We start from the raw sequence: 12,236 nt of genomic DNA, 5'->3' as shown, positions 1-12,236 counted from the left end.
TTTAGGAGTTGTAATGCCTCTAACTGTTTATCACTCGCATAAATTACCAAATTCCTTACTAAAGTCCAATTACATAACACCAGTGCGGAAATAAGAATGCAAATAAATAAATAAAAAGTGTTCTCTTTCGAATAATATAGATATGGAACTTACAATATCACAAATTATGATCTATGTCTTTAGACTTACATTGAATATTAAAAAAAAAAAAATAATTACAAAGTAAGAATAATATCATTTCTACAATAGTAAACACTTTACCGACAATGAACAAAGAATATGTTCTCGATAAAAATAACTTCTTGATCCTTAAAGGATGCAACATGCTCCGTACCTGAAAATAGTTTAGTAACATGGGATGAACACAAAGATCCAGTAGGGGATTCACAATGATTCTAAACAATAACTCCTCATAGATAAAAATAATCATGATACTCAATGTTATAAGTATACACCTAGGTGTCGTTTGTAGCACTCTGTACTTCTTAATATAATGGAATTATATTTGATTCTTTGATTATCATAATTGAGAATCTTCTTAATCGATATGTGAGCCTTGGTTGAGGCGTTACCATAATGGTTGGATGAGACTTGATCAAAAACACCAAATTCAAATAGTTGTTCTTGAGTAGTCTTGACTCTTTTATCACTTTCTCTCTCCACACTTTCACTAGAACAAAAAAGGTCTTTGGTGACAGACTGATTTTGTCTCAAAACATCAAATTTTCGTCACTAAAGTGATCTGCGACGAAAAAAATTTGCCACCGCGTTCGTGGCCTATACGTCGTCACAAAAAGTACCTGGTGACGAAAAACAGTTTCGTCACCTATTTTTGATTTTTGGCGGCGAAATGTTTCGTCTCCGAATGTTTAATTTTTCGTCTTCTATAACATCAATTTCGTAGCCAAAACTAAATAATATTTTATTTTAATTATTTTTCACGACGAAATATTTCGTCACCAAATATATTTAGTGACGAAAGTTTTCCTCACCAACGATATGGATTAAGGTGACAAAAAAAATTGTCACTAAAATGAGCAAAAAAGAAAATTCTTCAATGACAAAAAATATTGTCACCAAATATTTCAAGTTAGCTACGAAATATTCAGCGAATGTGACGAAATTATTTGTTTGGTATTGTATCATTAGTGACAAAATTATTCGTCATGCTTTTTGAAAACTAATAGCGACATTTTTTATTTCGTCGCTAATAAAAATTAAAAATTTTGAAAATGAAGATACTATTTTCTTCCGAAATTTTTTCTTTTCAGTAACGATTCCCTGAGCATTTCAATAACATGTTCAATAAAATATCTATTACAAATCAATACAGAAATCTGTTCATTTTCATAAACATCACAATTGAATTTCAGCACTATCCACAAAAATACAATATGAACTATATGCGGATTATAAACATGTCTCCTAATATCCACAAAAAACGTCTATTAATATCCACAAAAATATAATATCAACCGCATGCGGATTACCAAACACATCTCCTAATATCCAACAAAGAACATGTCTACTAATATCAACAAAAATAAAATATCAATGGCGGATTACTCAACATGCCTAGTAATACCAACAAAAATAGAAAATTTACAACGCAACCAAAACACATGTAAGGTAATATGAACAAAAACACAAAATGAGCTACCATCTGCCCTCCAAATTACCAAACATGTCCATATCAAATCTCGAATCTGCAAAAAAATGAAACACAAAAAAAAAAAAAAAAAAAATGCAAGTTAGACAATTATTATCTTATTCATAAAATATACAATTTAACATGCATTTTTCGAATTAGTTTTTAAATCGGGAGTCCGGTGCAAGTTCCGTAAATTTCCACAACTTACATTAGTCCCTCCCGACGTGTTTGAGGTGTTCTCCGGGCCGTCCCGTAGCTGTTGCACGATTTTAGCCCCCGAAGGTCTATTTTCAAGCTTAAGTGTAAAAAAGTACAATTTTGGACTTAGTTTTCAAACCGGGAGTCCCGTGCTCGTTCTGTAAGTTTCCACAACTCACATTGGTCCCTCCCGAGGTGTTTGAGGTGTTCCCCGGGTCGTCTTGTGTTTGTTGCACGAATTTGGCCTTCGGTGGCCTATTTTCAAGCTTAAGTGTGAAAAAATACATTTTTCGACTTAGTTTTCAAACCGGGAGTCCCGTGCTAGTTCGGTAAGTTTCCACAACTCACATTGGTCCCTCCTGAAGTGTTAGAGGTGTTCCCCGGGCTGTCCTATGGCTGTTGCACTAATTTGGCCTCTGGTGGCCCATTTTCAAGCTTAAGTGTGAAAAAGTGTCTTTTTGGACTTAGTTTTCAAACCGGAAGTCCCGTGCTAGTTCCGTAAGTTTTCACAACTCACATTGGTCCCTCCCAAGGTGTTTGAAATATTCCCCAAGCTGTCTCGTGGCTGTTCCACGATTTTGGCATCCGGTGGCCTATTTTCAAGCTTAAGTGTGAAAAAATGTATTTTTGGACTTAGTTTTCAAACTGGGACTCCCGTGCTAGTTCAGTAAGGTTTCACAACTTACATTGGTCCCTCTCGAGGTGTTTGAGGTGTTCCGTAGGCCGTCCTATGGCTGTTGCACGATTTTGGCCTTTGGTGGCCTATTTTCAAGCTTAAGTGTGAAAAAGTGCATTTTTGGACTTCGTTTTCAAACCGGGAGTCCCATGCTAGTTCCGTAAGTTTTCACAACTCACATTGGTCCCCTCCCGAGCTGTTTAAGGTGTTTCCCGGGCCGTCTCGTGGCTGTTGCACGATTTTGGCCCCCGAAGGTCTATTTTCAAGCTTAAATGTAAGAAAGTGCATTTTTGGACTTAGTTTTCAAAGCGGGAGTCCCGTGCTAGTTCCGTGTTGTGTCATATGTCTGCCTTCATAGGCCATATGCTTCCATGTTTTGTATCCTACTTTTTCATTACTTCTTGTGTTGGGTCTTGTGTTAAGCCATTTTGATGCCTTGTATCTATGTTTGTACTAGTTACTGCATCCATGCTTTCCTAATATAACCCAACCCCATTACTAATAGCCCAAAATGTGGTAACGGAAGGAAGAATGCATTGATCACAAGTTGTATCCCAACATAAATTGACATTTAGCTCCTTTTTTCTTTTAGGAAAAGTTTAATTTAACTTTCAAAACTAATAAAACAAACATGCATCACATGATGCTTCTATCAACTACTAACTGAACAGACAGAAAGCTGTAATATTCTTCACAATAATGATGTCAGTAAGAAATTATATTACCCCGAATGCTATCACAATAATCACACCTAGAAAGAATGCACAAGTCGATGAATTGATCCATGGTAAGATTTAGCTTCTCCAAAACCTGGAAAACAAGATCAGTTGTGGAAATACTAATTCAAAATATTGAGCAGCCACAACTGAGTTCAATGTTCTTATGCACCTTTGAAACTTCAAATTCCGTCACTGGGACTTTTTTTGAGCTTGGATCCATTAAATGGCAAAGAAATCTAGGAGCTCCAAAAGTTAGAGAATCCATGTCTTCAGAGGCAACTGCATAAACCTGACACACACACACAGATGTTTACCATAAATTTCTCACATTTCATTTATCAAGGGAACATAAGTGCATCTTGTGCAAATGGAATGCATCAATTCATTTCAATATAATTTGAAATCACAAATCTATCTCCTCGTATGAGTTCATTACAGATGATTATGATGATGATAAGAAGTAAAAACAATTTAGTTGTACATTTAATTTCTATATGACATAATAAGACACCCCAAAATAACAAATTTTCATAAAAAGTGAGACCTTTACCTTTCCAGATTTGCAAATAGCAGCACACTGTGCTTCTGAAGGAGCCTAAGAAAACCCAACAACAACATGCAAGTAAATTTAACTTTACTCGGTTTCTTTCTTTATTTTTTTATTTAAATTTTTGTTTGTGTCTGTGTGTGTGTAGAAAAGGAAGTACCTAATCAGTGCAACCCAAAAAAACCATTACAGTACTTAGCCAAAAAATAAATAAATAAATAAATAAAATTACCATTACAGTAAAATAGGAAACTATTTCAATACTTGCTGCACCAACTCATACCAGAACTAAATTATTTTCGGATTGTCACCTCAATTACAGGCACTCCCATGAGCCTTAGAAGTTTTTTACAGGCACCAACTCATACCAAGGAGGACATGGCCCTCAACAGCATGTGCACATTAACATATCCTCTTACTTGTAGGAGATTCTCAAGAAAAGGAAAGGAAAAAGAAAAAATTATCCCCCAAAAAGAAAAGGTGAAAAAGAACAGCAACCAACCACCATATTGAAATAGAGGGACAATTGCTTTACTTGTAGGAGATTCTCAGGATAACATTGCATAATGATCCTATTGCTACATCTAGTGCTTTGCTGATGTTTAGAACTTGTTTATACACTATGGAGAGGTGAGAGTATATCTATAACTTGATTATTGAGTGTTAGCTACTCATTAAACACGGTTATACAAAAGCCCTTATGCACCCTGGAACATGGTTCCTATGAAGGGAATAGAAATTATGATGTCTTGGTGATGCAGGACAGCTTTGAATACTCAAAATATAGCAGCCTCATGAACAGTTTATGATGGAAAGCATGACATTATGAATAAAAACTTGTAGATTTATTGGTTTAAATGATACAAAGAAATTTGTAGGGTTCAGTTGTGGGTAAAGAAGAACCAAATTAGGCTTGAATTTCAAACTTTCAGATTGCTAGATTTTCTGCGTACTTGTAGTTTAAAGCAATGGCCAAACTTTTGGTTTTGTAGTTAAATTGATGGCCAGAAGGTAGGGAAAGAGGTTTGGGTTTATTAGGTCTCAATATGGGAGGATTTTGGGGTTGAATTTTGGACTGTTCAACCTAAAAATCCTTGGAAATTACCCATGGTATGGTTGCACAAGGCAACAAACAAAGCATCAAAAGCTTCAAATAAATTCTCATTATAGGCAGCCTTAATCCTAATTTTCGTAATTTGTCTGTCTTCAGTTCGGTATCAAAAACCAAAAATCCTATTATCTTCTAACCAATTGTTCGATGACAAAAGAGTTAAATTCTAGGTTTGAAGCTTTATCTTAAGACCATGAAGGAACAAAGAAGGCTTTGACCCCTAATCATCAAATATGACCAGAACACTAGACCAAATAACTATCATACATACAACACCATGGGTGAAGGTTCCCACATAAATGAAGGGCATCTACATATATTCCTGACAAGTCTCTCAAAATAGAAAGGAGAAGCTCAAATTTTGCAGTTGACTATAAAAGCATCCACCACACAAAAGACAAATGTGCTAATACTCTTCAATGTCCCAATCTTTAAAATGCTCTTGACAATAATGACAAGCTTACTGAGTAATATGATGTTGGGGGCCTTAATAATGAACAAACTGTAGAAGCTGATTAAAAAAAAAAAACATTGCAAACGGTGGAAGGGAGGACTCTGCAAAAACCCACCTTTACTGTTCATTTATTGAATTTCTCAATCTGTTCCTTATTTCCAGTCTACAATGAAAATGGAAGCACATTGCATGATATTTTTTATGTAAAAAAAAAGCGAAAAGCAGGTTATAGCAAAATGAAAATAGAAAGGGGAAAAGGGAAATAATAGAAAAGACAGTTAATGCTATAATGGAATGTTTTACATGGAATATTCATTTTACCACTAAGGCCTTGTTCAAGTCCTCAGTAGCATCTGCTCTTTTTGAGTGTCTGTACAAAAGAGTACACCATTTGAAAATCATAGTAATCAAACATTTGTGGTCTTCTACACATGTCCAAAAGAAGTAACCAAAAAAAAACCATCAGAAATATACCGTTTCGCAAGCTCTTGTTTTTTCAAATGGGGAGGCTTTCCATCAAAAACATATCTGAGACAGGGTTGAGGTAATTTAGCAAATGACAAACTTTACCAAAAGAGAATGTGCAAAATATAGGAGAGGTAAATGAATGAAATTACACTGGCTTCAATCCAGCTTCAAGAAGCCTAATTGTTCGAGCGAACATCCCTTGTAAATGACTACAACACAGAATCACAATAATGATAGCTTAAATCATAGATAAAAACCTTACAAATATGAAATAATCAAACTTTTTATCTATTAGAAGAATATGCAGGAACTCCAATAAGAAACTGATTTGGTTCAAAACTGAGGCTATACCTAGTTACTTCACCAGACTCATTGGTAAGCATTTCAGTCCCATTCTGACCCACAACAATCTACATCATAGACAAGCACCAATTGAACTATAAACATACCAGTATGTGCACATAAATGAAAAAAAGGGATAAATTACACCGGTAGTCACTATAACTTAATATATAAAAAATTAAAGCATCAATTGCCTATCTATTGATAATCCATCAGGCACATCATTGTTTGTACCTAGGAGAAATCCAATTCAAAACAGGTTTCCATTAGGTTTTTTTTTTCGGTTTCCAATTGGAACATCGAATTTGTATACAGAGCATTATATGTACACAGAGCATTATACAGAGCATATACAGAGCATATTTTATATGTATATAGAGCATATTTCATATGTATACAGAGCATATACATCAGACAAATACATCAGAGGGAGCATCGAGAGAGAGAGAGAGAGAAAGAGACTAACAGCGATGGTGTTCTTCAATCGGCACAATAGCGGCGGTGAGGAAAGGAGGGGCTAACGATCGGCAACAAGGGTAGGAGAAACCAACGGCGGCGGTGAGGGCTGTCGGCGGTGGGTTGATGCAATGGTAGCAGCGGCGGTGAGGGAAATAGGCTTGAACTGAGTATAACGTGTGTGTGTGTGTGTGTGTGTGTGTGTGTGTGTGTGTGTGAAATAGGTTTGAACCAAGAAATTATTGTGTGTGTTTGAGGCGCCAAAACATTTTTATTTCCCCCCTAAAATATTTAGTGACTAAATTATTTATTGGTGACAAAATTATTTCTTCACCAAAAACAAAAATATTGGCCACAAAAATCGTTTTGTCACTAAATGATATTAAAATATTAAAAATTATTGGTGACAAAAATATATTTGTCATTAATAATTTTATAATTGGTGACCAATTTTTTTGTCACCAAAAGTCTCAAAATTTTGGCACCCTCCAAAAATATTAGCGGGAAAATATTTGGTGACAAAAAAAATATAAATAATGACGAAAAATAATTTCGTCACCTAATTTTTTTATTATGATTTAGATTGGTGACGAAATTTTATTTTTATCTCCAAAAATGGTATATTTTGAGACAAAATATGATTTTCGTCATTAAAAGATACGTATTTCGTGATAAAAAAAAATTTCGTCATTAGTTTTCGTCTCTAAAGACTATTTTTGTTGTATTGAATCTTGATGTGGGGCTAGAACCATTGGAAAGATTATTTTCAGGGCTTCAATTTGGACACAAGAACAACCCTAAATGGAATCCAAACAACAAAGTTATGCTCGTCTAAACTTTGCGAATCTATATTGTGTGCATAGTTTGCTCACGCTCAAGTTTCATCGATCAAGCGGTCCATAGACCCTTCCAGTTCTGTTTTTCAAAATTGTCTGTGATACTACAAGTCTTGATTCACTGCTCGAGCACACTTTTGACCGCTCGAGCGGTCTGTTCAAGATCAAATCTTTAAAAGTCACTTTTTTTTGTCAAACCTCTTCACGTTTCACCCATTCTTCTCTCTCTCTCTCTCTCTCTCTCTCTCTCTCTCTCTCTCTCTCTCTCTCCTCCTCCTTTTCCTTCATTTTCGAGCTTCAAGCTCTTATACCTTGGATTTCAACTCTTTAGAGTAAGAATCTTATCCCAGTCCCATATATCAAAATGCAGAATACGTTGAGAGCTTCCTTTTAATCTGAGTGAATCATATTTTCCTTGAAATTGGATTTTCGAACTTTCTTCTCTTCTTGCTTAAGGAAGGGATTTTGTTGCTTCTTTTCAATACCTCATTATAGATAAACATTTGGTAGTTTTTATCGCATTAAAAGCATGTTTTGTTATGGGATTTTGGAAAGACTTGAAGGGGGTTTAGGGTTTTGAATTTTTTATGGGTTGATTTGGTAAATTGGGAGGTAGTTAATCACGTTTTTGTTGATAGTGGTGAAAAATCATAATTTGTAATTAAGAGTTTGATAAAACTAAAGGAATTAAAGTTGAGTAATTGTTGGGTTATGTGTTTACATTAATGAATTAGAGCTTGGGTTGTTAAAAAGAAGTTAATCAAGTCTTGTGATTGTTTGGTTAATGTTATAGGGTGAGTCAAAATTCAGTAGAAATAATCCAACACAATATATAAATCTTAACAAAGCCATAAAGTTTTATGCATATGCAATGCCAGTGCCAAAATATTTTATATTCTTTTTCAAAAACCATGACATGCCAAGTTTATATCACAATTCATCAAATCATCTATTTTACAATAGAAAACAAGGGGAAATCTCAAACCAGTACAACCTTTCAAGGATATTGTAGGCCATACAAGCACTACTATTGTCATTTTACGGATATTTCATCCGCGAGAACCAACACCCATGTATGCGTGCGTTTTTCAGGACTTTCACCCTGGACACACAGGCCAACTTGATTTAGTGATACACACCTCTTTCCCACGTTCATTCATTTTTCTCAAAATCATATACATTTTCAATATATTAAATGAGCAACAATGTTCAATGCACATGGATGAGAAATTAGTTTTAATTCACCTAAGTCTTATGCAGCCACAGGGACACCTGCAGCGTCTCCTGCAAGAGCACCGGATAAAGATGGCATTAGATGAGTCCTGCAACACTCATAGCTATTCTTCATCGAGAAAATGATATTAGAATTTGTTTTCGTTGGTGTTGGTATTGTTATTGTTGATGATAATGATAAAACAGATTGCACATATAGAGAGAATGGGAGGGAGAGAGAGAGAGAGAGAGAGAGAGAGAGAGGGAAAAGAAATAAACAGATTTGAATAGATAGAAATTATTATTTTATAATAGATAGGGTTTGGTTTGCACAGATCTGTACAAATAAAATAAAGATATACATATATATGAATGTATGTATGTAATATACACAGATAAAAAAGACAAACAACAAAAATTGACTTGGTATTTCAACAAATCACTCTTTGAATTTCAGCAGATAGAATTTTATTTAGACAAATATTTAAATAGATAAGGGAAATTTGAATTGAAAAAGTTAAAAAAACTAAACATATCTGATAAAAAATTTGAACAGATAGTCAATGAAAAATCAAACAGATAAAAAAAGTCTAGGGGTATAATTGGAAACAAAATGTCCTACAAGACTTGTCGCCAAATTATTTCACAAAGTGTGAAACTCTCACCAATAAAAAAATATTCACTAAATCTAATGTGTTAGACACTCTCTAAATTTGATTTATTACCAATTTTTTCAAGACAAAAAGGAAAGTAAAATTTCATTGCTACAAGATAGCGAGATTTCACTATATTTTAATATATCAAATATAGTGAAATTTGATAATTTCTTTGTCAAGATTTTCACACGTGTCATTGATGATGAGGGAAATGGTTTAGTGTTTACTTTGTAAGACCGAAAATTTTCAATGTGTATTTGTTCATCATTTTGGAACAAATTTTTTTTCAAAGTTTTTTATTTCATGTATTTTTTTTCACATAACAAATATATAAATATTTCTTAACAACTGTGACTGTTTAAATATTCAAACTGTAAAAATTTCATCATATTAATTGTCAGCTCAAACAGTGAAATTATACTATATTTTTTATTCATAATTTAATTTTCAATATGCATATTGTTTGATAGATCATGACAAGAGTATCTAAAAAAACTTTCTTCTTTTTTTCTTTCAAAAATTAATATCTAAAAGTTATGACATTTTAAAATTTGAAAATGAAATTAAATGTAAACAAGAGGTGCGATATACTTGATGCCACAAAAATTACACGGCTGTCCCTTTGCAAAATAATACGAAATAATAAACCTATGAATAGGAACTTAAGATCCAAAAATATAAAATTTTCTAAAAATAACAAATATTTTTCCATCAAAACCTTTACCTCATTGTAATAGTATAAAAACACAACCACCACTGAAACAAAGAATATGCATATTTCATCAGAGGGCAATCTGCATAGGGAAAGACTTTCAGACCTATATACAGGTCTTGCACGCCTTGCAGTATATCCAGAAATTCAATCTTGTAACGCCCTCAAAATAATACATAAAACCCATTACTTTAAACATACATTGATATAAAAGAAATCAACCATTTCTATTCATCAGAGTAATTCTTACACTGTATTACATGTTAACAACAAAAGAAAATGCCCTATGGGCTTACAGCTTTCCAAGTCAACACTTGGTTACACAAAAGAAGAATACTAACTCTATACAAAATAAGCCCTTGGTTTGATATACATGTAATACAAACAAAATAACAAAAGGAGTCTTCAACTCTCAACATTATCCAAGCTATGTCCTTGGAGGTGGCATACTACCTGTACCTGAAAATAATGTCCCATAAAGAGTGAGCCAACGCCCAGTAGAGATATGCTAAACACAATATGAGCAATGACTAAGACATTAGCAATTGATAAATGTTCAATTTCCATAAACCAATTCCTAACCCATTTCCATTTCATGACCACTATGTTCATGTTTCATTTCAATTTCCATTTCTTATCAATTTCACAATTTACATCAACGGCTCAGAACCTGGCCAACCACTTATATGAGATAATGACTCATACTAAACACTTCCCATTTTACAATAGATAAACATACTAGTTGTATCAACTTCTCAACAGATAAGCATACAAGCTGTATCCACATTTCAACAGATATGCATATTAGCTATATTAACACTTCCAATGATAAGCATATGAGCTGTATCAACACTTCCAAAGATAAGCATATGAGCTATATCAACACAATATCTGACAAGCATATGAGCTGTATCAGTGGAGTCCATCCCCTATCTCCTCCCAAACAACATCTGGTTTAGAGGTTCATCCCCTATCTTCCCCTAAACCGTGGAGTACATCCCCTATCTCCTCCCACACCCACAACGTATATACACAAAGGTCATATACACAATCAATCAATACATAACGTTAATGTATTCTATCAACTGTCATACTCTATGACATACCCAATTGATTAGTTTTAGTTTGCCTAATCATCATGTATTGTCTACAACAATCAAAACTACCCTCCACCGGTAGCCCAAGCAATTATTTCTAAACAGATAATAAAAGCTCCAACAGATAAAATATCAATGTTTTCAAAAGTGAGCGATTAATAAATCTAACTCCATTATTCAACCATATAATGAGGCAATTTCATTATTTCCAACTCAATTCCATATAACCACCATTTTCTCAAATTAATCATACCAATTAATTTATACAACCAAATAGGGTTTTCTACCCCATTTCCCAATATTGACCCAATGGTCTATATTACAACAACCAACAACAATATCATTATTTTGAAACTCAAAATACACATTCTTGAAATCAAAATAACAAACCCTCTTTTAACATTTTGAAACCCTAAGTCCCAAAATTACCCAACTTCAACACTTTATCAAAGCAACCAAAAATCTAGGTCAAAGACCATAAGAGTGAGTAGGAATCCCTACCTCAAATTCGGAGCTCAATGAAAGATGATGAAGAAACTCAACGTGCTCCAAAACTCAATATTTTCGGATCAATGCGTAGCCCTCGACGATCAACCCAACTCTTACAAAGGCTGAAGGGAAGAGAAACACTCTAACTAGATCAAACCCTAGAGAGAAGGGAGTTTCTAGAGAGAGAAACTCTCAAAAGTCTTTTTAGAAAGTAAGAGAGAGAGAGAATGTAAAAAGTGATTTTAAAATGCCCAGCTGCCAACTGATATACGACATTCCCGCTTGAGCGGAGAACACAACGCTCGAGCGTCAAGAACAAAAAACTAGGTCCGCTCGAGCGCAATAAGGCCCGCTCGAGCGCCAAGACACAAGAATAAAGTACATCCGCTCGAGCGCGAAAACCAGTCCGCTCGAGCGTAGATTTCCCCCTCCCAGAACTTACACCCAAAGGTACTACCCGCTCGAGCGCCAAAGTACCCGCTCGAGCGCCACCACTCGAGCATAAAGAAACCCGCTCGAGCGTAAAATCACACCTGCAGAAGTTTTGCAGGGACATGAAAAAATGGGAGTGTGCAGTCTCCGCTCGAGCGCAAGAAGACCCGCTCGAGCGGA

General features: G+C 34.6%; 1 protein-coding gene across 5 annotated transcripts; it reads right to left on the bottom strand.

Moving 5' to 3' along the window:
* Positions 1 to 1,328: 1,328 nt before the first annotated feature.
* LOC114299827 (flap endonuclease 1) lies at positions 1,329 to 10,197 on the bottom strand. Of its 5 annotated transcripts, none has more exons than XM_082873601.1 (10): positions 10,145 to 10,197; positions 6,633 to 8,742; positions 6,176 to 6,234; positions 5,974 to 6,033; positions 5,831 to 5,884; positions 5,678 to 5,726; positions 3,795 to 3,839; positions 3,414 to 3,533; positions 3,251 to 3,335; positions 1,396 to 1,706 (listed from the first exon to the last, which is right to left on the bottom strand). In XM_082873601.1, the coding sequence occupies exons 3-10, from the start codon at positions 6,205 to 6,207 to the stop codon at positions 1,657 to 1,659; spliced, it is 495 nt and encodes a 164-aa protein (XP_082729727.1). In that variant the 5' UTR covers positions 6,208 to 6,234; positions 6,633 to 8,742; positions 10,145 to 10,197; the 3' UTR covers positions 1,396 to 1,656. The 5 variants fall into 5 exon arrangements, with proteins under 5 accessions (XP_082729730.1, XP_082729727.1, XP_082729726.1 ...); XM_082873600.1 differs by having other exon boundaries at positions 10,051 to 10,189; XM_082873604.1 differs by having other exon boundaries at positions 1,329 to 1,706; positions 3,277 to 3,335; positions 6,633 to 10,189.
* Positions 10,198 to 12,236: the final 2,039 nt, after the last annotated feature.

The sequence above is a fragment of the Camellia sinensis genome, chromosome 6 (genome assembly GCF_055761805.1).
Source record: "Camellia sinensis isolate YWXY chromosome 6, ASM5576180v1, whole genome shotgun sequence".
Classification (NCBI taxonomy): Eukaryota; Viridiplantae; Streptophyta; class Magnoliopsida; order Ericales; family Theaceae; genus Camellia; species Camellia sinensis.
This window is presented reverse-complemented; position numbering and strand designations above follow the sequence as displayed.